Genomic DNA, 24,146 nt, shown 5'->3' with positions numbered 1-24,146 from the left:
ATGCATGGAGTTGAGAAATTCAGAGTGAGTGAATGATTGACGAATTCCGGGTTCGTGGGAGAAATACATGAGGGGAAGCAGAAGGACAACTGGTCATTGGGGCCCTGACCACACTGACTGGGAACCTTTCAGCAGGAAGGTGATGCTGCAGGGACAGTATCACACCTTTACGGACCCGTCCCCTGCAGGCCCCTGGGTGGAGAGGCCCTGGAGTGGGTTAGGGGCTGGGAAAGGGCTTTGTGGAGAGGGCTGTGGGGAGCTTGGAGCACGTGACCCAACCCAGAATTGCCTCCCCACATGTGGGACAAAATGAAAGTTCCTGCTACACTCCATGTTCTGTGGTTTTCATTAGTTTTGGGGGAGGAGGGTCCCCCCCAGCAGTGCTTCGAGACCTCTTTTTTCTTTTTGCTTTTTTGGGGTCACACAGCAGCTACCCATGGTGTACTGGATATGCCAAAAACAGTAACAACAAGTCTCACAGTGGAGATGCTACTGGTGCCCACTCGAGCAAATCGGTGAACAATGGGATGAAGGGCTTTATTGGGTCACAGCCAGCGATGCACAGGGGTTACTCCTGGCAGTGCTCGGGGGACCATATGGGATGCTGGGGATCGAACCAGGGTTGGCCACATGCAAGGCAAACACCCTACCCGCTGTGCTATCGCTCCAGCCCCTCAGAGGCTGCTCTTAATTAGGTGCATGCTAGGGTGTCCTTAGCTCTTCGAGGCATCTCCCCAACCTTGTTTATACTTAAAAAAAAAAAAAAAACAAAACAAAAAAACCTCTGGTTCCTATAAATTTGCTGTTGTGCATGATGTGTGTGTATGTGTGTGCAATTATGTATTGTGTGTCCCTTCTGCATCCTGCCTTGCAGTTTATCAGCCATCTTCATGTATATGTGAAGTAGGTATTTGTGCATATATATATATATATACATATACATATATATATATATATATAGTCACATCTGGCAATACTCGGGTTACTCCTGGCTCTGCACTCAGGAATCACTCCTTGCGGTGCTCGGGGGACCGTATAGGATGCTGGGAATCAAACTCGGGTCGGCACATGCAAGGCAAACGCCCTACCACTGGGCTATCGCGCCAGCCCCTTCTTTTTAAATAGTAAAGTATAAGAGTTACTTCATAAACAGGAAGTTTTAAGCAGAAAATAGGAAGGCAAATGGAGGGCAAACAATTTTCAAAGCAGTTTCGTGAAGACGCCGCCAGCAGAGCTGGAAGCCACCGTCCCACCTGCCCTCTTTTCTGGTCTCGCTCTGTCTCCTGGGATGGGGGTGCTGGGGGGCGGGTGGGAAGCCCAGGCAGGGCATGCAGATCCGTTGAGAGGTGTTTTTCCAACCCCACTGGCCGAGGGAACAGCGGCCTATTCATTGCTCTGCTGAGGGGCTTACTCTCACAGGTGTCCTATTCTTGCCCAGCTCCCAGGGGATCCTGCTAATGCGGATGTAGCTGCATTTGGGAGCCTGCAGCCCAGATAACCCAATCACTCCGTCCTTTCACCCAGGGATTAGAGCCCTGTGGAATTCCTCAGCTGGGACGGAGGTCTGAACTTGAGAATGGCTCCTCCTTCTTCCACTTTGATCAGTAGAGAGGAAAATACCCTGCAGAGACCAGGGGTGGCTGTGGAATGTTCCCCCAGTGTGTGTGTGTGTGTGTGTGTGTGTGTGTGTGTGTGTGTGTGTGTGTGTGTGTGTGTGTGTGTTGCCCGAGTCTAACAGAATGTACCTCATTAAGACCCACAGCAAGCCAGGCGTGCCAGTCCTGCGTCCGCTTTGCAGGTTTCTACAGAAATTTCACTTCAAAACCTGATTTGCTTTCCAATACCCTGATTTGCCATTCTAATGAGCCTTGACGTCGGGCTGTGTGGGTAGGGCTGTGGTGCTCTTGATGTCTCTTGGTTCTGTGAACCTCTTGGGAGACACTTACTGGCAAAAATTTCTGCACACATCAAATGCAGTCAACACAAACAAAAATCCCCAGTCCTCTCCAAATGCCGAAAAGACTTCATGTCAAATTTTGCAGCGCCTGCCCGGCCTCGCCTCATTTTGACGCTGCCATCCTGCTCTTCACGGTGTGACGTGAGGATGGAGGGCTCCCCTCATTGAGTGGGGTCTCGGGTTGGGGGACGGGAAACCTGGACGCCTCCACCTTGCTTGCCTTGGACTTGCTCACTGGACAGGCTGAGGGGGTGGCCCTCCCCTGGCTAACTGTTCTGCCCGGGCTCGGTGCCCACAAGGCTGGTGGGAGGCAGCTGCAGAGCCCCGACGGGGACAGGGAGAGTGGCAGGTGGTACCTGCTGCCCCCTTGAGGAAGACTCAGGGAAGTGAACAACTGCTCAGAGGCTGACTGGGCTGGCAAGGTCAAGAAGCCTCTCTTCCACCAAACTAACAACCAGGGCACCGCTTACCTCAGTGAGAGAGCAACGTAGTCACGCACACAGTGGAAGACGCTTGTGCTGCGTCAGGCCCCTGCAGAGCCCGCGAGCCCGCCTTTTCCTGAGCCCAGGTCTTCAGTTCCTTGGAAAGAGCCTAAGAAGGAATGCCGTTTCTGCGGAATCCTGGGGCTGTGCCTTTTCCCTTCGGATCTGCCATCTGTCCAGCATCCCCTAACTTCCCCCCATCACTGCTCTCTCTCTTTTTTTTTTTTTTTTTGCTTTTTGGCGATGCACAGGGGTTACTCCTGGCTCATGCACTCAGGAATTACTCCTGGCGGTGCTCGAGGGACCATAATGGAATGCTAGGGAATTGAACAGGAGTCGGCTGCGTGCAAGGCAAACACCTTACCTCTGTGCTATCGCTCCAGCCTGCTCTTGTATGCTTTTACAGTTATTCCAGAGAATGCCAGCTTCTCCTGGATCAAGTTTTTAAAATTCTATTTCATGATTAGAAACTTACATTGCTTCCATTTATTCAGCTGATAAAAATTCCACTGATATCTGTCCATCCATCCATCCATCCACCTGTCCATCCACACTCCCAGCCAGCCAACACTTACTTGGGGCTTTGTGTAGTTTCCGAGTACAGAGATGGGAAGAGGTTCGGCCCTTGAGGCGCTCTCAGGCCATTGGAGGAAGCACGTATGCCTAATGTAAGGAAAGCTAGGGAAGCTTTGGGAGGACAGGAGAGGGGCGCCTGTGTGAAGGTGGGCCAGGTCTGTTGGTGCTACCCACCGTGTTTGTAACATTTATGCAAAATGCTGCAAAGAAATTAGCGTGACGATGAATTAAGGGCAATGACACTGTTGCATGATACAGACCCTCAGATTAAGCTTCATTAGAAGTGTTAATTCTTCTGACCCTTAACTGCCTCACTTTGCTAGACTGGCAAGGTGTAATAAGAGTGCCAATCTCATAGGACTGCTAAGGATGAAATGAGATCACGTGTTCTTGTGGAGCATGGGACACGATCTGCAAATATTGCTGCTAGAATTCTCTCACAATCAGAGAAGACAGTTTCTCTCGAATCCTGGGAGGGAAGTCACTGAAAATGCGGAGGGAAAAAAATCTTCAGCAATGCTCAGCATGAATTCGGCAAGTCTTATCAACCTGCCTGTTGTAACTCGTCTCGACCTTAGTGAAAGGAAATAGCATCCGCAGTTCCATCTGGGGAAAAAGTCTCCTGGAGGGGAAGTAATGGTGCCCTGTTCTGTCAAGTGTAGGCTTTTGTACATTGGATTTTTAAAAAAATAGACATTTTTGTACCTGCAAGTTGATATGGTGCAGTCTTTCCCAAAGAGAGACAATATCAGAATCACCGGGAAATGTCTTAAAAATTCAAACCCTGCTGCAGAGAGAGAGAGAGAGAGAGAGAGAGAGAGAGAGAGAGAGAGAGAGAGAGAGAGAGAGAGAGAGAGCCTGGCACGCGGAGTACATGCTTTGCATGCAGGTGGTCTGGGTTTTACCCCCAGAGCTGCGCAGACCCCTGAGTTATACAGGAGTGACCCCCTGAGCACAGAGGTGCAATTCGCTTCCAAGTACTACTAGTTGTGGACACCCCTTTATGCTGTAAGGGGGTGGGGGTATAAAGCAGAAGAAACCGGTTTCTCTGCCTTCTCCTTCCATTGCCCCCGCCACCTCTAAAAGGAGTTAAAAAATACAGATCCTGGCCTTGAAAAGTAGCTGGGGTAGAGCCTGGGAATTGGTTCTGGCAGCACAAAACAGAACAACAAAATCACACTCACTCCCCACTCTGCCACTCCTTCCCCCACAGGCCCTGGAAACCAAAAACAAACAAACAAACAAAACCAACAAAAATCCTGGGGGTCCTGCCTGTCTTTTCTCTGTAGCCACTTCAGCATACTTGGGCAAGGCCCGGCAGGCTGTGTTTTAGACAAGTGCCTGTAGACGGTTGCTGGGGGAGCTCAGTTAGGGAACCCAGGACTCTGAGATTGCCAGGCCCTGGACTTTGTTTCTCCTGGTGCTGCTGCTGGCTTCCGAGGTCGAGGTCACGCGGGCCCTCGGAGTCCAGGGTTGGGAACACGGGTCTGGAGAGCACTGTGTGGTACCTCATGGATGAGCACGCCTGTTTATTCACTGTTGTTTTTTTCTTTTTTGGTTTTTGGGTCGCACCTGGCGATGCACATGGGTTACTCCTGGCTCTGCACTCAGGAATTACTCCTGGAGGTGCTCAGGGGACCATATGGGATGCTGGGATTTGAACCCGGGTCAGCCGCATGCAAGACAAACGCCCTACCCACTATGCTATCACTCCAGCCCCATGTTTATTCACTGTTATAGTCCCTCCTTCCCAGGTCCATTTTGCCATGGCTGACTTGATCAGAATAACCACCAGACTACATTTCTCTTTTAAGTCTGTGGCTGATTTGGAGTGAATATTCTCACCTTGGGAGCCGGCACCTGTGCCTTGGCCGAAAGGCTCTTTGCTGTTAGAAAGCCACAGAGCCCCAGGTCTGGTCTGCCTGCACGGCTCCTGTCTCAGGCAGAGCTGAGGCCCCATAATGCTGCTTATTTTATTGGCTGGATTTTGACAATAAGTCCGTTTTTTTTTTAAAGTTATCTGAACAAAACAAAACAAATATAACACCTTGGGTTTCATTCTTAGCTTGCCTTGTTCTTCCCTGCCCTTCAAGGAGTTATCTTAACTCACTCTTGGAGGCTTCATTTTCTTGAGTATTAAGAAGTTAATGGAGGCCAGGGAAATAGATCAAAGCATTATACTTTGCATGTGGGAGCCCCAGCTTTCACCTCTGGGAATAGCTTAGAGCACCAACCATGTGTGGCTCAAAAAAAACCAAAAAATGGGCCTGAGAGATAGTATGAGGGGGTAAGGCACTTGCCTTACATGTCGCTGACCCTGGTTCAAGTTCCCAGCACCACAAGGGTCACTTCTGAGTACTTCTGGGTATGAATCCAAAAATAAAGCCAAAGTTAAAAAAATAATATCTCATCGAAAGAAGTCTGAGCATTAGATATTGTGAGTCTTAAGTGAGATACTGTCTTTAGGGCTCTTGGCACATGCTTGATTAGGAAGAAACAGTAGGTAATTTTTTTCTTTTTTTTTCTTTTTATTTTTTTTATTAATGAGTCACTGTGAGAGTGCAGTTACAGAGTTTTGTGCCTGTGTTACAGTCATACAATACTTGAGTACCCATCCCTCAACCAGTGCTCATTCTCCTCCATTGATGGCCCCAGAGTCCTATCCAGTCCCCCCCTCCCCCCGTCCCCGTGACAGGGAATTCCTTAGTGTTCTCTCTCCTCTTTTAGGTGTTATGGTTTGAATGGAGATACTGGGTAGCTATCATGTTCAATCTATAGTCTGCTTTCAACCCACCTCTCCTATCCTGAGTGGATCCTCCACTGCACTTTTGTTGGTGTTCCCTTCTCTGTCTGAGCTGCCCTCTACCCCAGCATGTGAGGTCAGCTTCCAAGCTGTGGAGCAGGCCTCCTGGTACTTATTGCTACTGTTCTATTTTATATTCCGCAAATGAGTGTGATTTTTCTGTGTCTGTCTCTTTCTTTCTGACTCATTTCACTTAGCATGATACTTTCCATGCTGATCCACTTATCTCTCGAGTGAGTTCATGACTTTATCCTTTCTGACAGCTGCATAGTATTCCATTGTGTAGATGTACCAAAGTTTCTTTAACCAGTCATCTGTTCTCGGGCATTCGGGTTTTTTCCAGATTCTGGCTATTGTAAACAGTGCTGCGATGACAGTAGGTAATTTTTTAAAAAGTAAAAAAAACAGGCTCTATTTGGAAGTTTTATGGAAGGAAAGAGGAAGGAGAGAGAGGGAGGGAGGGAGGGAGGGAGAGAGGGGGGAGAGAGAGAGAGAGAAAGAGATACATAGAGAGAGAGAGAGAGAGAGAGAGAGAGAGAGAGAGAGAGAGAGAGAGAGAGAGAGAGAGAGAGAACATGGGCTTCTCCAAAGTGGAGGGGAAGCCCCAGCACACACACAGCCCAGCATTAAGTATGAAAGTGCACATCACAGCACATCACATCTCAGCATCTCAGGAGGGGAGATGCAGGAACACATATGCTTGGACACCACACACACTCGGCAGCAACACATGGGCACATACAGTACATGGACTCGGGCAGCGTATGTGCCCAAACAGTAGCTACTGTTACTATAACTTCTCACTCGAGAGATCCTGTAAGTCAGCTTCTAGCTTGAAAGCTCCTCACGTAGGTGGAAGGAAGAATGCTGTTCTTCCTTGGTACCACTCTCCACGGCCTCTGTTGTTTTGAGGGCTTTGGAAACGCACACTTTAGATAGAGCTACTTGTGGGAAGCCTCTCATCTCGGGGGTGTCCAAACCGGACAGTCAGCTCTCGAGGATGCTGGGAAGGCAGGCGTGGGTCCTCCATATGTAGTTTGAAGATTGTTGTCAGTTCTGGGGGTATGGAACCATTGGCCATCCACGTTTCAACCCGCTGGTTAAGGGCACCCCTGAGACTGATTCTGGATCATCGCAACATCTTGGAGAAATGCTTGGGGGAACTAATATCTTGCCTGTAATACTTTTCGTGGCGTTCCTGTGGCAGGAGGAAGGGTCGAACTGGAGAAAGGCGGGTGGTTCCTTCATCACAGGGCTTAGCTGAAAGTGGAAGTTACCTGAGTCTTGGTGCCACGTTCAGCCTTACCTCCCTTCTCAGGGTTGGAGCAGACGGAAATGACTTCAGAGCCAAGTCCGAGTGTGTGTCTGGGCCATTCGGACAGCCCGGGGAGGCTGTGGCCATCTTGTCGTTTGAATCTCCATTCAAGATTTTGTGAATTCAAAACTCACAAAACTTTGCAACTTAGGGCGGGTCCATATGAAGTGAAAAAGCAGAGATATGTTTGCTGGATTCATTTGCTCTTTACTTCTCCCTCCCCCCCTTTTTTTTGGGGGGGGGAGTCATCCTCTGTAGTGATTGGATGGGGGTCTACTTCTGGTTCAGATTGAAGAGGGGGGTCCTTGTGGTGCTGGGAATTGTACCTGGGACTCTTGTATGCAAAAGATTTTTTACAGTCCTTTGAGCTTGCTCCCCATCTTGATTTCTCTCTCTTTTTTTTTTTTTTTGCTTTTTTTGGGGGCGGTCACACCCGGCAATGCACAGGGGTCTCTCTTGGCTCACGCACTCAGGAATTACTCCTGGAGGTGTTTGGGGCACCATATGGGATGCTGGGAATAGAACCCGGGTCGGGGCAAGGCAAACATCCTACCCACTGTACTATTGCTCCAGCCCCTTGACTTCTCTTTTTCAAAAATCAAATAATGGTTATCTTTGAAGGAAATCTGAGTGGTGCACCAGAGAGTAGCATCGTGGGTAAGTGCTTCTTGCACATGGCCAACTTGGTTTTCATCCCCAGCACCATGTGTGGTCCCCCCGAGCCCCTCCGTGAGTGATCCCGGAGCACAGAGCCAGAGTTGATCCTTGAGCACTGCCGGGGTGGGCCCCCCAAACAAGCAACAACAACAACAACAACAAAGTCTTAGTGGTTATGCCAGGCAGTTAAATTGTTTTTATGTGGAACATTTTCCGTGTATCTGCTAGGTATTGAAGGATGGGAAAGAAGAGACAAGATAACTTTCTCTTGCTTTTTTCCAAAGTGGCCTATGCTGCCATGGCCCCAACTGCTGGGGTATGTGCCAGAGCCTGGAGACCTGGGGCGGAGAGGCGGACACAGTCCATCTGATGGCAATGATTGAGAGATTTTAGAGCCTCTTAACTATGAGGGGAAGATGGACCACCCCCTTCACCCCCCTGCATTCCTTCTTCCAGTTCCTGACTCACTCACTTCCTGTTGCGAGGTCTGGTTGGCCTCAAACACGGTGTCAGCCAGTGAGTGCAGCCGGGCTCTGCCCCGTCTGCTCAAGGTGCTCCTCTGCCCCCCACATGTCTCCTCTGTGGGGGCAGCTTTTGAGTCTTTCATCATCTCTGCCACAACCAGAGGAATCCTCACATGGGAGGGGCGAGCCTGACATAAAGAATGTGTTGCCAACCAGCTGGTGTGGAGAAGAGGGGGTGGAAAGAAGAGGGAAAAAAAAAAACCACCTTGTAGCTTCGACTCAGCTGCGTTTTAAGAGTGACTTCAGAAAAATAGACTATTTTGAAGAACAGTTTTAGGCTCTCAGCAAAATTTAGCAGAAAACCCCAAAATTTGCTTCTGACCCCATGTTGCAAGGGTTTGTGCTATTGTTCGTCTTATGGCTTTATTTGCCTTGTGTGGAATTAAGTAACTTATTATTGGGGGAATGGGTGAGTCACACATGATTGTGCTTGGGACTTATTCCTGGCTCTGTGTTCAGGGTTGCCCCTGGCAGTGGTGCTGATGCCAGGGATGCGGCCGGGCCTCCAGCTTGCGGTTTGTGTTTAGCCATTGAGCTCTAGCTCTGTAGGTTTGGAACCTAGGTTTCGTAAATCATCTGTGCGGTGTTCCCGAAATCCCTGGGTATGCCAAACTTTGGGTATTCCTTATCTATGTCTGCATTTTATTTTATTTTATTTTTGCTTTTTGGGTCACACCCGGCGATGCTCAGGGGTCACTCCTGGCTTTGCACTCAGGAGTTACCCCTGGCAGTGCTTGGGGACCATATGGGATGCTGGGAATTAAACCTGGGTTGGCCAAGTGCAAGGCAAACACCCTACCCTCTGTGCTATCACTCCAGTCGTTATGTCTGCATTTTTATAATAGTCATGTAGCATTTTCTCCCAACACTAAAATATTGGGCTGGAGAGATAGTACAGTGTGTAGGGCACTAGCCTTGCATTCAGTCGACCCGGGTTTGATCCCGACATCCCTTATGGTACCCAGAGCACCACCAGGAGTGATTCCTGAGTGCAGAGGCAGGAGTAACCCCTGAGCAAAACAAACAAACCACCAAAACAAACAACTCCCCCTCCACCCCCAACAAACCAATAAATAGGCAGGCAGGGATATACTCAGTGGTAAAGAATTTGCCTTACATCTGTGGTGTCCTGGGTTTGGTCACTGTTAACAAATATCATGGACAAGCACTGTTAACAAACACGATAAACAAACAAAATACAACCAAGTAAGCCTATTTAAAAGAATTTAATACTTATTTTTATCATAGGGCTCCTCTACAGTATGCAATTATTATTTATAATATATATATTTTTAATGTTCTGCCACACTCCTTTCTTGGGTATGTTTAGGCATTTGTCCAATCTTCTGCCTAACACACTCATGAATGGACTTTCAGGAAGTTCTTGACTCTCTAAAACTGCCAAAAATTGTGTTTATGTATTTTTTTTTCCTCCCTGGGCTAAGTAGTTCAAAGCTTTCATCCTGTAAATGAGGTGGGGCGGAACCAAAGAAAGATCCAAGCCATAATCAGCAATACTGGAATTACCAACACGTCATCTTCCCAGAAAGATGAACAGAGATTTCTACAAGAAACAGGCTTTTAACTCACAGGAATATCCTGCGTTCCTTTGTGTGTTTTGTTTTTATGAGGTACAGATGAACTACATAAACTTGAAAAACGAGAACACGCCTCCTTCGCTTTTCCTTTTCTCTCCTTGGTTGTCAGCCTTTGGCGTGTGAACATGGCCTTTATGAGGAGAGTGACAGTTTTCTGACCCAAAACATGTATCATGCCTTCCATGGCATCAAGGGAAAGTCCAGTTCCATATTTCATGAGCTACTCGTTAAAGCAACATTAACAGTATCATGGTTGCCATTCTTCAATGGGAAATTAGGAACAAAAAAAAAAATAAAGGAAGGGGGTAGAGAGGGTACCTGGCACGGAATATTCCAGAAATCGCTTCTCTCTAAATGTAGGTCAGTGAGTGTTTCAGAGAAAAAGGAGCAAAGGGAACCCGCTCATTAGGGAAGCATATAGTGTGATAAAGTTGTGCCAGACAAAAAGCCCCCACCACGGCACATCACACAGGCCACAAGGAACACACTGCTTGTACAGAGCGAACAAAGCCACGTGTCATTCCCTGCCTCCGGGGTGACTTGCCAGGCTGGCCACAAAGGCCTCCCTGTCCGTGCTTTCCAAGCCTTAGTTCACAAGTCTCCTACGTGTCTCTCCTGCCTCCTATGTGGGAGACCCATGGGCTCGCCATGCAGTGATAAGACAGAAATAGCAACTGGGAAGCAGGACGAGGAAAAAGGCAGGCCCAGAGGCAGGGTGCCGGTCAGCGTGGCAGAGCTGGCCTTCGCCTTCGATTCAGGGCTTCCTGCCGGCCATCGTGGAACCCAGTGAACACAATAGGGTTTCGGCATTTTACTGGGAAGGAAGACAGGCGTGCCAGTGACCCAGTGGTGCTCAGGGCTCACTCCTGGTTTTGTACTCAGGGGTCACTCCTGGTGGAGCTGGAGATCACTCTGGGGTCACCTGCATGCAAGGCAAGTGCCTAAGCCCCTGTACTATCTCTGTGGCCCCGCTGTGGGGCTTGTTGAGGTGTGTATGTAGTTTATGTAGTTCATCTGTACCTCATAAAAACAAAACACACAAAGGAACGCAGGATATTCCTGTGAGTTAAAAGCCTGTTTCTTGTAGAAATCTCTGTTCATCTTTCTGGGAAGATGACGTGTTGGTAATTCCGATGCCCTACACCTTCCGCTTCCTCAGGTTCATATTTAGGCCTGTCCTCCTGCAGCGTTGTACAGTGACTGGTTTCGCGTGTTTGGTGGCCATCTCTCCGTGGTGGCACTTATCCTTGTTGGATCTTTCTGTCTATTCATCTGGTCCCCCCAGTGCTGGTCGTTGCCTTTAGATATACGTCTCATAATTGCCTTTAGAGATGTCTCATAATTACCTTTAGATAAAAGTCTCATAATTGCCGTTAGATACAAGTCTCATAAAGACAAGGCTAGATTGTCTTTAATGTGTGGCTTAATTCTGGTTCCTACAAGTAAGGGCTTGTTTGAAAAAAAAAATGCAAAAGGCAGAAACATCCAGGGATTTTATGCGACTGATTCTTGCAGTCATCGGAGATGGATGAGGCCTTTCCAAGGTTGCAAACCGTCTCCTGTTTGGAGAGCTGGACCTCCTGGTGTTTCGAACATGCAGAACATCTCCCGGTTTCTTCGGCACCTCTGTGCCCTTCTGAGATCATAGAACAGTTCCCCTGTACGGTGTATCTGCTCTAAGTCCAGCTCTGTTCAAGTCGCTTGATATGCACTGCCGTTCGTCCTCCCCTTTGAGGGAAACTGAGCCTCAGCAGAGGGTGGAACGGGGCAAAGGGGTGGCTTACCCAAGGCCATGGTGTTGGTTAGGGTCGGAAGGCCTGACTCGCTCCACAGTGTTGCTCGCAGGTGTGCCAGGCTGAGCCATGGGTATCTATCTGGGAGAGAGTCTCTGGTGATCTCAGCAGTTGGAGCCGAGGCAGGAGAATTTCTGGCTCAGGCGCTGCTGCTTTCTGACAGCTGCTTCATTCCAGAGTGCGGGCAAGAAAGCCCACACCTGCGGGCGGCAGACGCGAGCTCAGAACTCATTTCCCCTGGTGTTGCACACTGAGAATGCATTTATGGCTGTGGTCACACACACCACTTTGTGGAGGGCGGTGCGTGGGAGTTGAGAATTCTTTTCTTCAAAGTTCCCCCTGACCCACCACCACTACCAGGAAAAAGGAAGACAGGCAAGGGGCACAGTCCCCTGATCTCAGTTGGATTTGCCGAAGGTTTGGGAGAGCGGAGATGGGGCATCACAACACGCCTGGAAATGCATTTGGTTCCAGATTTGTTGGATGTGCATTTGCAGTTGTGTTGTGCCTGCCTTCTCATTTTATTTATTTATTTATTTATTTATTAGTGAAGCAAAACAGCTTTTATCAAGTTAAGTTTACTTAGAAAGATGTGAGGACAGAGAATGAGAGGAATACGTACTTAAGAGAGTAGAAAAAGCGGGGGAGCGGGGGAGGTGGGGTGGGGAGAGAGAGAGAGAGAGAGAGAGAGAGAGAGAGAGAGAGAGAGAGAGAGAGAGAGAGGTAGGGAGGGAGAGAGGGAGGAAGAGATAGAGAGATTGATTCAAGGGAGCACCTGGGCTTGAAAGGTAAAAAAGTAAGAAGCCTCGAATGGCTTTTGGGAGGAGGTTACATACAATTTCTCCAAATGGCCTTGGCCTGGAGTTCTCTGCATACATGAAAGTTGATCTGGGCGTTCATCTCATTATTTTAATGGGGCCCTAATCTTTAGAGTAAGGTTCATGATGAGACATCATTCAGCAAGGCTGGCAAATGGGATGTTCTCATGGCCCGGTGTTGCCACCTACTGTGTTCTGGGTGGGGGGGTCAATCAGAGGGCAGCACAATACATTTCCAACTGCCACAAGGTGCATTGCACCTGTCTGCTGCAGGTCCAGGGGTGGGGTGCAGGGGACTGTCATAGCACCTGCCATCGACACGTGCCCCAGTGCCAGAATCCTGTCTCAAACGACTACGTATTTTTTATTTTTGGAGGTTGAGGGTCACACCCGGCGGTGCTCAGGGCTTATGCCAGGCTCTGCAGTCAGGAATTACTCCTAGTAGGATCGGGGGCAGGGGGTGAGGGGGACCATATGGGATGACAGGGATGAAACTCTTGTTGGCCTCTTGCAAGGCAAGCACCTTCCCCACTATACTATCATTTGGCCTTTCAAGTGTCTCATTGGGGACCAAACTTCCTAGACAGGCCAAGGAGATAGTTGAAGGGCTGGAGCACATGATCTGTGTGGAAAAGCCCCGAGATGTCCCCTGAGCTCTGCTGGGTGGCCATAGCCCCAGGCCTCAGATCGCAGTCAGGTGTGACCCCCTCAACAATGGGGGGACTATTCTTAGAGAGGGTTGGAGCACAGGCTTTGCATGCAGGTGACCTCAAGCTTGATGGCTGGCACCACATTATCCTTGGAGTGCCTGCTGGGAGTGGCCCTAACCCCCTGCCCTGTCCCCAAAGTCTAATTAAAAAAAACAACGAAACTTTTCCTTTTGCTCCCTTGAGAATGAACCTTTTCAGAAGCAATTGGGGGGCCTGGGTAGAGAGCGTAAGCTTCAGGGTTGGTTCCCCACTTTACCTTTGTGCCATGTGTTCCCCTGAGTGCCACTGGTACAGTCCAGGGTGGTCCTCGTCGTCTTCCCCAGACCCACGGGGCCTGAGCAGCACTCTTGGGCCCTCAAATGGAACGCCCTGGCCTGATTGGTGGGTCCCAGGGAGCACGCCCTGCCCCTCTCTGAGTCATTGCTGTCTTCCGGTCATGTTGGAAAGAGTGCTCCCCAGTTCTAGGAGCTGTCTGTACATGGGAGGAGGCTTTCGGCGGTCTTTGGCTAGTGTCTCCGTCGCAAATCTGGGCTCCTGTCGGGGGCTTAGGGAACCTCCTGATTTGTATGTCTCTGAAGTGGTGTCCCCAGCTGCTGGCGGCTTCCTAGTGTAGAGCCTGATCCTTCAAGGACGATGCAGGGAGCAGCGAGGGGGCACGGCCGTGCCAGGGAGCTGTGGCCAAAGCTTCGTGCTCAGGTTTAGGGGCATCTTACTCCAGTCTCCTTCGGTGGCTCCGACACATCTTATCTGGAAGATGAAGTCGCACAGGTGTTGAACTGGCCTCCCTCTGCTTGTGCTGGCAATGGGAAGAGCCGTCCAGCTATCCGGGTACAGCTCGGGCCTGAGTTTCCACCCACTTTCCCCAGAATATATATATATATATATATATATATATGCCCAGGGGTTACTCCTGGCTCTGCACTCAGGAATTACTCCTGGCGGTGCTCAGGGGACCATATGGGATGCTGGGAATCGAACCCGGGTCGGCTGTGTGCAAGGCAAATGCCCTACCGCCCTACCCGCTGTCCTATTGCTCCAGCCCCCCCCTTTTTTTCATAATTAGGAACAGAAAAATATGAAACACATCCATGGGAGTTATAACCAGATCCTTTCTCGGGAGAACACATTTTTATTTCTTCCCCTCACCTCCAGTAACTACAGTCCTTTCTTGGTGATGCCGATCTGAGCATTTCCTACCCAGAAACGTCACTCCTCTGCCCTCGCTGTCTGTTGCTTTCTTCTCTTCCATAACAGGTTTGCAACGTATGGGGAAGGGATAAAATAGGAATAAAAATAACGCAGCACTGGCGAGGCTATAAATTACATCAAGAGATCAAGTGTAGGGAGACAAGGCGCGCAGGGGCAGCTGGGCCTATTTCTGTTGGGCTAAGAGCCCTTTCATCGGGCAAGTTGAAGTAGCCTTTTTTTTTTTTTTTTTTAAAGCAACTTGGAAGCCGCTCTGGGGTTTTGGAAAGCTCTGTATAAACACAGGCAGCCTCGTGTTCCTGACATTTCAGCTGAACTTTAAGAATTTGCCTTTTCGTTTCCCCCTTCCAACCTCTACCTGACCTCCCGCACACGCCCACTTCTCTGAGCCAAGGAAGTGTCAATACCGAAAGCATTTTATCAGGGAATTTGCCATTTTTCTGGAAGTGCTGTCACCTGGACGCCGGCCAGGCCCTGGGGAAGTCCGAGTGTGGGAGGCTTGTTTTGGAAAGCCCTTTCGTTATCATCGCTCGAGGGCCCGGGGGGGCTTCACCCAGCAGGCTGGAGGCGAGGGCGCGAGCGGAAGTGCCCTTCTCACAGGCCTACTTCCATGATGGCTGTTTCTAACCTGCGGGCTCCGTGGTGCCACCGAGACCTGGGGTGCTGGGGGTCACCCTGAAAGAAAGTTTTGGCCAAGGCTTCTAGGAAACCAGTTCAGAAGGTGGGGTTGGGGTGCAGACTTTCCTGGACCGCAGTGCATTGGTTTGTGGGCAGGGTGCTCTCACCTTGGCGGGTTGCCATCTGGTGCTGAGACTGGCTGTTGCCTTATTACAGCAACCCGGCTTCCTGAGCTGGGTGCCTACACACACACACACACACACACACACACACGCACACACACACACGCACACGCACACACACGCACACGCACACGCACACACGCACGCACACGCACACACACACACACACACACACGCACACACATGGACACAAACACACATACCCCCTCTCCCATACAAACACCCTGGATTCCTTAGCTGGACGCTCCCACCATATACACAGACAAACACACACCACCACCCTTCTCCCCACATTCCTTAGTGGGTGCCTACACACAGGGCCCCGTAGCAATACCAGACAGATGTTGCCCTCACATAAGTACTACGAAACAAAGCAGCCTCTTCTACGGCAGGATCTTTCTGTGAAACCCTTTGTGACTTCCTGTTGTGTTTGGAAGAGACTCGAACTCTCATTAGGCCTGAGCTGACCCTCTGTGTCTCTGGCTGTCCGACTCCCTCCCCGCCGGCTGGCCTTGCTCCCCTTCTCTCTTCCCAGGATGTGCCCCGGTGTTGGTCCCGCTGGATCTTGCCCCTGAAATGCCCTTCGTCTTTTTAGTTTGCATGCTACGTCTTCACAGAGGCCTCTCCAGACAGCTCCAAGTCCCTCTATCCTCTCACTATTTTCTTCACAGCACACACTGAGAGTTGAAATGACTTGCTTGTGTATTTGCCATTCGGTTTCTTAGGCTTCATCACAACTCCTGTTTTTCGGTTTCATCACAACTCTTATTTCCTTGCCCCATAGAACCTGGCTTGTTGCTGGCCCTAGAAAATGTTTATGTATTGCCTGCATCGTGACAGTCACCGTTAATTCAGTACCTCCTGTGGCCCCTGCATATTCTGTTGTTGCATCCTCCTGACATTATCGTGGCATTGCGCCGGGTTTTTGTTTTGTGTTATTTTGTAGTGCCGGGATTGAACAAACACAGGGCCTCACGCATGCAAGGCATAGTGCTCTAGGTGCTGAACCCCATCCTGGGCTCCAAGATGTTGGTTTTGGCTTGGGGGCCACATCCACAGTGCTTGAGGGCTCTCCTGGCTTAGTGCTTGGGGAGCCATTTGGTGTTGAGAATGGCACTCGGGCCTCCGGCAGGCAATGTCGCATGCTTGATCCCATCTTCCTGGCCCCAATATGGATATTTTTATTTTTCGGGAGTGGGGAGGGACATGCTAGGCCACTCCCCATGGTGCTCAGGGAACTATAGTGGTACCAGGAGTTCAAACTGAGGTCAGCTGTATGATTGTCAAGTGCCTTACCCCTTGTACTATCTCTCTGGCCCCATACATTAATATTTTTATCAAAACTTATCAGGTGACTTCTAATCCCTGGTGTGTGTGTGTGTGAGAGAGAGAGAGAGAGAGAGAGACAGAGACAGAGACAGAGACAGAGACAGAGACAGACAGAGAGACAGAGATGCTGGGGATGAAACCTAAGGTGTCACATAGCAAGGCAGGTGCTCAACGCTGACACACAGACCCTCCTCCTTCATCTCAGCGACACTCTAGCTCCATGTCCCAGCCCCACGTTGGTTTTCTTGGCCAGTAGAATGAGTGTTCCCTGCTTAGTGAAACAGGGCACTGTGTTTCTGTCTGGGCTGTTGCCAGGATGTGGGAAGCTTGTCTTGGAGGGGATTGGATAATTGTGTCAGGGAGGACCTTCGGACAGATTCAGTTCTGTTCAGGTTATTATTTTTTTGGTTTGTTCCTATTACTTCCTTTCCAGGAGCAGTTTTGAAATGATCAGAATTCCCAGCCCTGATGTCTGTGCCTTCCTGCTTCTGTTTACTCTCCCAACAAAAGCCCCGTGCCCTAAATAGACACCATAACAGTAAAATTTGCTTTACTAGACCCTAGGTGGAATTAAAGTCTCACCTAATGGCTTCTCGTCTGCTTTAGAAATCATGTTTTAATCTTTAAAATCTGAACATAAAATGTGGGTAGCTGAGGCGCCTGGTAGGAGATGAAGTGATTATTGAATTAAAAAGCCAAATAATGCAAGCATCCCTCATCCTGAGTGTCTGTCCTAGGCGTTTTTGCAAAAGTTCCAGCGTGTGTTTTTTACTAGGGGCACAGTATATCCTGGTGGTACTGTTTTCTTTGTCTTAACACTGTCACATCCACCCTCCTTGGAAGCAAACCCTTGATTAGTCAATTTAACAGAAGGTAAACTGAGGCAGAGATTGCCTAGCCAGGCACGGGCTGAACCCAGTCTCATTTGTCACATCCCCTCTCCCTCCGACCCCCTCATAGTCCTTGCCTGTGGGGTCGGTTTACCACCGGGTCGGGAAAAACCGGGCGGAACAGTTTTGGGTCTGTGCAGCCAGCGGTATATGTTTTGCTATTCTCCGCTGATTCAGTGTATTTGGGAGGGGTCGTCAAGGGAAGGGGACAGGCCTATTAGTGGATGGTCACGGCTGCTTTATTTCAGATCCTGGTCTAGGCTTCTAAGCATTATTGTAAGCACAGCCCGGGAGGTAAATGTAAAAATAATTTTCTTGCCAGTTTCTCCTGCGTGGTATCCTAGCGACGGTGCTCTGACCGTCCTTGGGTGTGAGGGCACCAGCTGGGGCAGGTCAGCTCGCAAAGGGCCGAGGTAGGAAGGGCACAGTCAGAGTCACCCTTTTATGTCAAAGCATCGTTTCTTTTTATCTTTCGGAACGTGCAAGTGTGCCTCTGTGTGTGCGTGTCGTTGAAGCAGACCTGGGGCTTCAGACGTGCAAAGCATGCCCTCTACCACTGACCTACAGCCCTGCTTCTTTTGTAAAGGTTTATTTGAGTGGGAGGGGGCTTGGGTTTTATTTTCAAGGGTGGGGTGGGGAGATGCACACAAAGGTAGTGCTCAGGCCTTACTCCTGGCTTTGTGCTCAGGGATTACTCTGATGGTCTCAGGTGACCACAGAGAGTAGCAGGGATTGAATCTGCATCAGTCACATGCAAGGCAACCCCCCCTATTATAGAGTTTTATTTTATTTTGCTTTTTGGGTCACACCTAGCGATGCACAGGGGTGACTCCTGGCTCTGCACTCAGGAGTCACCCCTGGTGGTGCTCAGAGGATGCTGGGAATTGAACCCGGGTCAGCCGTGTGCAAGGCAAACTCCCTACCCGCTGTGCTATTGCTCAAGCCCCTATTATAGAGTTTTAAACCAATGTTTTGTTTAATTTAGGGGCACAGTTCTTACGGTGAATTCCTGCTGGACTGTCACTTGGGGTCACTCCTGATCATGCCCCAGGGGACTATGCAGTGTCAGGGATCAAACCCTGGTGGCAGAAGCTCCTTGAGCCCTGTTGCCAACCAACCAGCTTATTCTTAGGTATCATTTTTAGAAAAAAAAATCATTATAAAAGTATTTTTGTTTGTTGTTAGACAACGTGGAAAAAAACTATGTAAGGAAGGGAATAAAAATCAGTTCTAATCCCAGCATTTATCTGAGTGGGCTACACCTGGCAGTGCTCAGGCTTTGTTCCTGGCTCCGAGCTCACAGATCACTCTGGGTGGTGCTAGGGAACCTATGTCGTGCCGGGGGTTGAACCCAGGTTGGCCACATGCAAGGCCAGCGCCCTCCCCACTGTACTCTCTGCCCCTCTTTCCAGTAGTGTTTCCCCCTGAACCTTCATACAGTGAAAGTTTTAAGCCCAGACAATAAGGGAGAAATCCTCTGACAAAGCCAAAAGTGCCCTAAGTTATGGTGGACAGTAATTTTTATGCTCTTCAAAATTGGAAAGTGCCTGAACTGGACTCCAGGAGAGAACAAAGGGAAGATCGAGAGGAAATGAGAAGTGTGGGACAAAGCCATTGTACCTTTCAAATAACTGAAATCTTTGATGGTGAGTGCGAGGTGGCTCGAGTTGTTTACCTGTAGGCGTATTCCATTCTGCTTCTCTGCCTATGTGAGGGGTTAGGAGATTGGCTGGGAAGGATGATGTACCAAGCCAGCGGCCAGCCTGCCCAGGGGTAGGACCTGAGTCGTCAACAGTGGGCACAGTGCAGCTCTGTGACAGGCTTTTAATCACTGCTGCCCCCCACCCCCCACAAAATGAGCATCTATAGTTGGGATGTTTGTTTCATAATTTTTTTTTTTTTTTGCTTTTTGGGTCACTCTTGGCAATGCACAGGGGTCACTTCTGGCTCTGCACTCAGGAATTACCCCTGGCCATGCTCAGGGGACCATAAGGGATGCTGGGAATCGAACCCGGGTTGGCTGCATGCAAGGCAAACGCCCTACCCGCTGTGCTATTGCTCCAGCCCCAGTGTTTCATAAATTTTAACCGTAGTTGTCTATATATTATTTCCTTAGTTGTCTCCTTTCAGTTGTGAGAATGTCCAAAATTTATAAACTCCATTTTCCTGTTGTATGTGGAGACTATTTCAAATTATTTCCTCTTATGAAAATGGTGACATAGGGGCTGGAGAGATAGTACAGAGGGTAGGGTGCCTGCCTTGCACGAGGCCAACTTGGGTTTGACCCTTGGCACCCCATGTGGTGTCCTGAAGTCATATCAGAAGTGGGCCCTGAGCACAAAGCTAAGAGTAAGTCCTGAACACTGCCAAACCCCAAGACAAAAACTAACAACAGCAACAACAAATCGGTGACAAACAATGTTGAGGGTAAATCTGTGTTCTTTTGTAATTGTGAGGATACATCCTTAGATGTGGAAGTCTAAAATATAGGGCATTTTATTTATCGGTCATTCTTGTTTGTTTGGGGGGACCACAACCAGAGGTACTCAGGAGGTATTTGGGAGTGGCTTGGGGGTCATTCTTGGCAGTGCTCAGGGATCAAACCCACACCTCCTGTCTGTGTTCCAGCGCTTTGATCTCTCTCTGGCCCCAGGTAAGGCATTTTATTTTTTATTTGACTTTTTGGATCACACCCAGCGATTTACAGGGGTTACTCCTGGCTCATGCACTCAGGAATGACTCCTGGTGGTGCTCAGGGGATCATACAGGATGCTGGGAATCGAACCTGGGTTGGCCACGTGCAAGGCAAATGCTATACTATCGCTCCAGCCCCAGATAAGGCATTTTAATTGCTAACTTTTCCCTAGGAGCAAAGTGTGTGTGTGTGTGTGTGTGTGTTTGTGTGTGTGTGTGTGTGTGTGTCTTTCAAGGTATCTATTTTATAGCACCACTAGAAATGATCATTCAAAGGCATCTTCCATGGCACCACCGTTTATCTGATGACCCAGAACTTCTGTTCATTGCCTGACCGATTTATCCTGGAAAGAGTAAAAGAAAGAAACTCACCCAGGAATGAAAAGTGCTGGTTGGTGGCCAAGGTCGGGACAGAGGGCGGGGTGGGGGCAGATAACAGGGTGAGTGTGAGTCTGGAGACCAATCATGGCTTTATGCCCGCCGCCGAGCTGGCTCTTCAGCGAATATCAGAAGACATAATATTGTTTAACACTTCAAGGGCACGTGCAGTTTTAGAAATGTATTCAACATTATCACTTTTGATCTGGAAAATAATTCGAAGACTTACCATCAGAGAAGCTATGGAATGGGAATAACATGTATTTATCTAAAAAGGAGTGTCGGCTTAGGAAAAAAAAAATACATGGAGAAACACTTCTAATCTGACTACCCGTTTTAGAGAAACTGATTACAGAGAGGGATTTCTACAGCGCCCAGGAGCAGATTGATGGAGGTGGTGAAGCCAGAAGCAAAAGTTCCCGGTACCCTGTTGAGAGCGTTCATTGAGGTGGCTGCGGGAAAATGAGACCAGAGACTTAAGACCCTCTTTGGACAGAATCCAGCACCTCTGAGCTGCCCCGGGCTTTCCTGGACAAAGGCCCAGGTGTCTTGGGCAAGGCTCACTTCTGCTTGATCTTCTCTCCCTGCTTGGGAGAGCGCTGGCACTTTAATAACCAGGGGATTGGCTGAATTTTCCCTCCTCCTAGACCACTCCTGCCTCAAGCCTCAGCAACTCCAATGTCACTTCCTCTGGGAAGCCTCTTCCAGATAGCTTAGGCTCCCTGCCTCGAGCGCGTTCTTGTAGCAACTCTTCTCTTTAATATCTCGGTGACAGTGATAATCACCTTGTTTCTTTTCAGTCCGCCTGAGCGTGTAGGAACATTGTTTATCTCCTATCTGTCGTTCCTGGCACATAAGTGAGCCTTCTTAATAAATGCATGCGACTTATTTAGATGGATGCTAATGCGTGGATTAGAAGTGTGTGTGGGCTGCTGGGCGGTGCTGTTTCCGAATGCCTGCAGAACCCGAGTCTGATTGCCAAGGGCAGAGAGAGAGAGAGAGAGAGAGAGAGAGAGAGAGAGAGAGAGAGAGAGAGAGAGAGAAGGAGAGAGAGAGGGAGAGGGAAGGAGAGAGGGAGGGAGGGAGAGAGAGAGAGAGAGGGAAGGAGAGAGGAAAGGAGGGAGAGGAGAGAGAGAGAGAGAGAGAGAGAGAGAGAGAGAGAGAGAGAGAGAGAGAGAAGAGAAGACAGAGAGACAGACACAGAAACACAGAAGAGTGAGAGAGATAGAGAGAGAGGCTTCTAGTACATAGACAGGTTGGTTGGAAGGGATGGTGGGCTTCCCTAGGTGCCTACCAGCAGCTCTGGGTAATGGGGTTAGCCACCATGTCCAGTCAAGTATGCAATCCCAACCCGTTCGCCCCCACCCCCGCCTCAAATGTGTGATAGGGGTGGTTATAAAGAGAGCCTCCTTGAATCTTTCTGGGAAAGGGAATTCAAGGTCAGGGCTCTTGCAGGGGCCCGTGGTGGGGAGAGGACCACAGAGTGGTCTCCTGCACTTGCGGCAGTGAGGACCGCTGGTGGCTGGCGGGTGGCCAGAGCCGCGCTGCCGGGAGGCGAGGCGGCAGGTCCTGCCCGGCGGCCGGCTCCCCGCCCTCCCCCTCGGCGCTCTCCGCCCGCGCCCGGGCTTGCAGCATCCTCTGCCGGGAGCGGGCGGACACGCCGTCCTGGTGGAGGCGCGGCCCCCGGGGCCGGCGCGGCGCCACGTGCTGGGCTCGGCGCTGATGTCAAGTGGGCGTGGGCTGGCGGGGAAGGCCCAGGCGAGGACCCGGAGGGCGCGCGGGGCGCCGCGGGCGCGCTCGGCGGCTCGGCGCTGCTGACCGGGGGCGGCCGGGCGCGCCGAGCCGGGCGCATGGAGCCGTGGCGCTGCCGGCCGGTGGGCATGTGGCCCGAGGCTCGAGCCTGCAGGTGTGTCCGCGCGCCGTAACTTTCGGGGGTCCGCGGGTCAGAGGGGGTAGGTGGGCGGCAGGCGGTGCAGGGTGGCACTTGCGGGGGTGGGCGCGGATGGGTTCCGGAGTTTCGCCGGCGTCCGGGAAGGGCGCCGTGGGAGCCGCCCGGTGCATCTCCTCGGGTCTCTAAGTACCTCCCGCGATCGTGGGGTAGCCAGACCGGCTGCGCGGGGGGCAGCGGGCGGGCGTGGGCGCGGCGGGGACGGGCGGCCAGCGGGGGCGCAGTGACCTCGCCGTCCCTCCCGCGGGCCGCGCACCCGGGCGCACGACCCCTCCCCCTTGCAGCGGCCGCTCGCTTCTCGCCGGGAGCCGGCCCAGCGGGAGGCCAAGGGTCAGCCCCTCGCCTGTGACAGGTCCGGTTTCAGACCCACCTTCCCCGAGGAATGCGGAGGCTTTGTTCCCGGCGCCCGTCCCGGCCCCGCGCCCAGTGGTCCGGCAGGAAAGGCGCCGGGGCCCCGCGCGCCTTTCTCATCTTTTACCGACACGCCGGCGAGTTCCCGGGTAGGCGAGTTCATTATTTACGGGTCTGGGCTGGGGGGAGTGGGATGCGGTGGGTTTGCAGCTTTCCCGACCCCCCCCCCCCCTTTGCTTTCCCGGCTTTGGCAACCGAGGTTTAAGCCCCAGGGAGGCACTGCGGTCTCTGGACGCTGGCATTCCCGCAGCGATGACACCCCGCGTAAGGGACCCCCTTTCTGGCCCCGGGGACCGCCAGCCCGCCCTTTCCTGGGAGATCGGGAAGCGGCGCCCGTATCTTCTCTCTTTGGCTTGGGAAAGCCAGCCTCACTGCCACCCCAGCCCACACCCTGTCTGTCTCAGGGCCGCTGGTTGCTGATCCGTTGTGTGAGATCTGAGTTTTTCTGAACTGTTCTGGAGGTCTCTACCCTGTCTCAAATCTTCCCTCTCCATCCTGCCGCCTGAAAAACCTCACACCTGGGCAACAAGTGTGGGGATGGGGGTGGGTGGGTGGGCGGTGGCTGTTCCCCGGCCCCTAGGCTGGGAGCCTGAGTGTGTGGGTGTCTGCCAGGTACCCACCTGGCCCTGTCTGTGGGCTGTGGTTTCAGGTTCCCTCCACCCTGCGCCGGGAGAGTTGGGTTCAGAGGCGCCCAGGCTCACAGGTGTGCCCTATAGGGAAGCCCAGGCTGGTGGCAGACCTGAGCAGAGTCGCCTGACTCAGCCCTTCTGGGGGCATTGTCCTCAGAGGCCTGGGGACCTCTCCGCCTTGTCAGCTTAGGATAGGGCGCCCCGCTTTAGGAAAGGAAGGGGTGATGGGCCCTCAGCATAGGCTGAAGTTGACTGGGTGGGTGGGGGGTGGGGATGGGCATGGAAGAGGGGACAGGGACTCTCTTATGCTGAGTGAGGAGTTAGTGAGCTTCTGGGGAGAGGAATCTGTCGAAGGGAGGAGGGTCAGAGGGGTTTGGGGAGAGAGATTTGAGTTGTGTGTGTTTTTTTTTCTTTTTGGGTCACACCCAGCGATGCACAGGGGTTACTCCTGGCTTTGCACTCAGGAATTACTCCTGGCAGTGCTTGGGGGACCATATGGGATGCCGGGGATCGAACCCGGGTCGGCCGCGTGCAAGGCAAACGCCCTACCCGCTGTGCTATCGCTCCGGCCCTGAGATTTGAGTTGTGGTTGTAAGATTTTGCGTGGTATATCCGAGAGCCTCTCGGA

General features: G+C 51.0%; 1 protein-coding gene and 1 pseudogene across 10 annotated transcripts in view; one reads left to right on the top strand and one right to left on the bottom strand.

Moving 5' to 3' along the window:
• LOC129405543 (uncharacterized) overlaps window positions 1-24,146 on the bottom strand; it is a 468,293-nt pseudogene that overhangs the window by 246,021 nt on the left and 198,126 nt on the right.
• The window catches only part of PLEKHA7 (pleckstrin homology domain containing A7), a 248,331-nt gene that overhangs the window by 62,948 nt on the left and 161,237 nt on the right, over window positions 1-24,146 (top strand). The window contains exon 1 of one of the 10 annotated variants that reach the window (XM_055141280.1): window positions 22,189-22,436. The exons of the other annotated variants lie outside the window; for them this stretch is intronic. Coding sequence (XP_054997255.1) covers window positions 22,381-22,436 — 56 coding nt within the window. The 5' untranslated portion in view covers window positions 22,189-22,380. Of the gene's footprint in view, window positions 1-22,188; window positions 22,437-24,146 lie in introns of those variants that run through there. 10 annotated transcript variants of the gene reach the window in all.

Source organism: Sorex araneus, chromosome 6, assembly GCF_027595985.1.
Source record: "Sorex araneus isolate mSorAra2 chromosome 6, mSorAra2.pri, whole genome shotgun sequence".
Taxonomy (NCBI): domain Eukaryota; kingdom Metazoa; phylum Chordata; class Mammalia; order Eulipotyphla; family Soricidae; genus Sorex; species Sorex araneus.
Note: the sequence above shows the minus strand (reverse complement) of the source record. Positions and strands in the feature narration are given on the sequence as shown.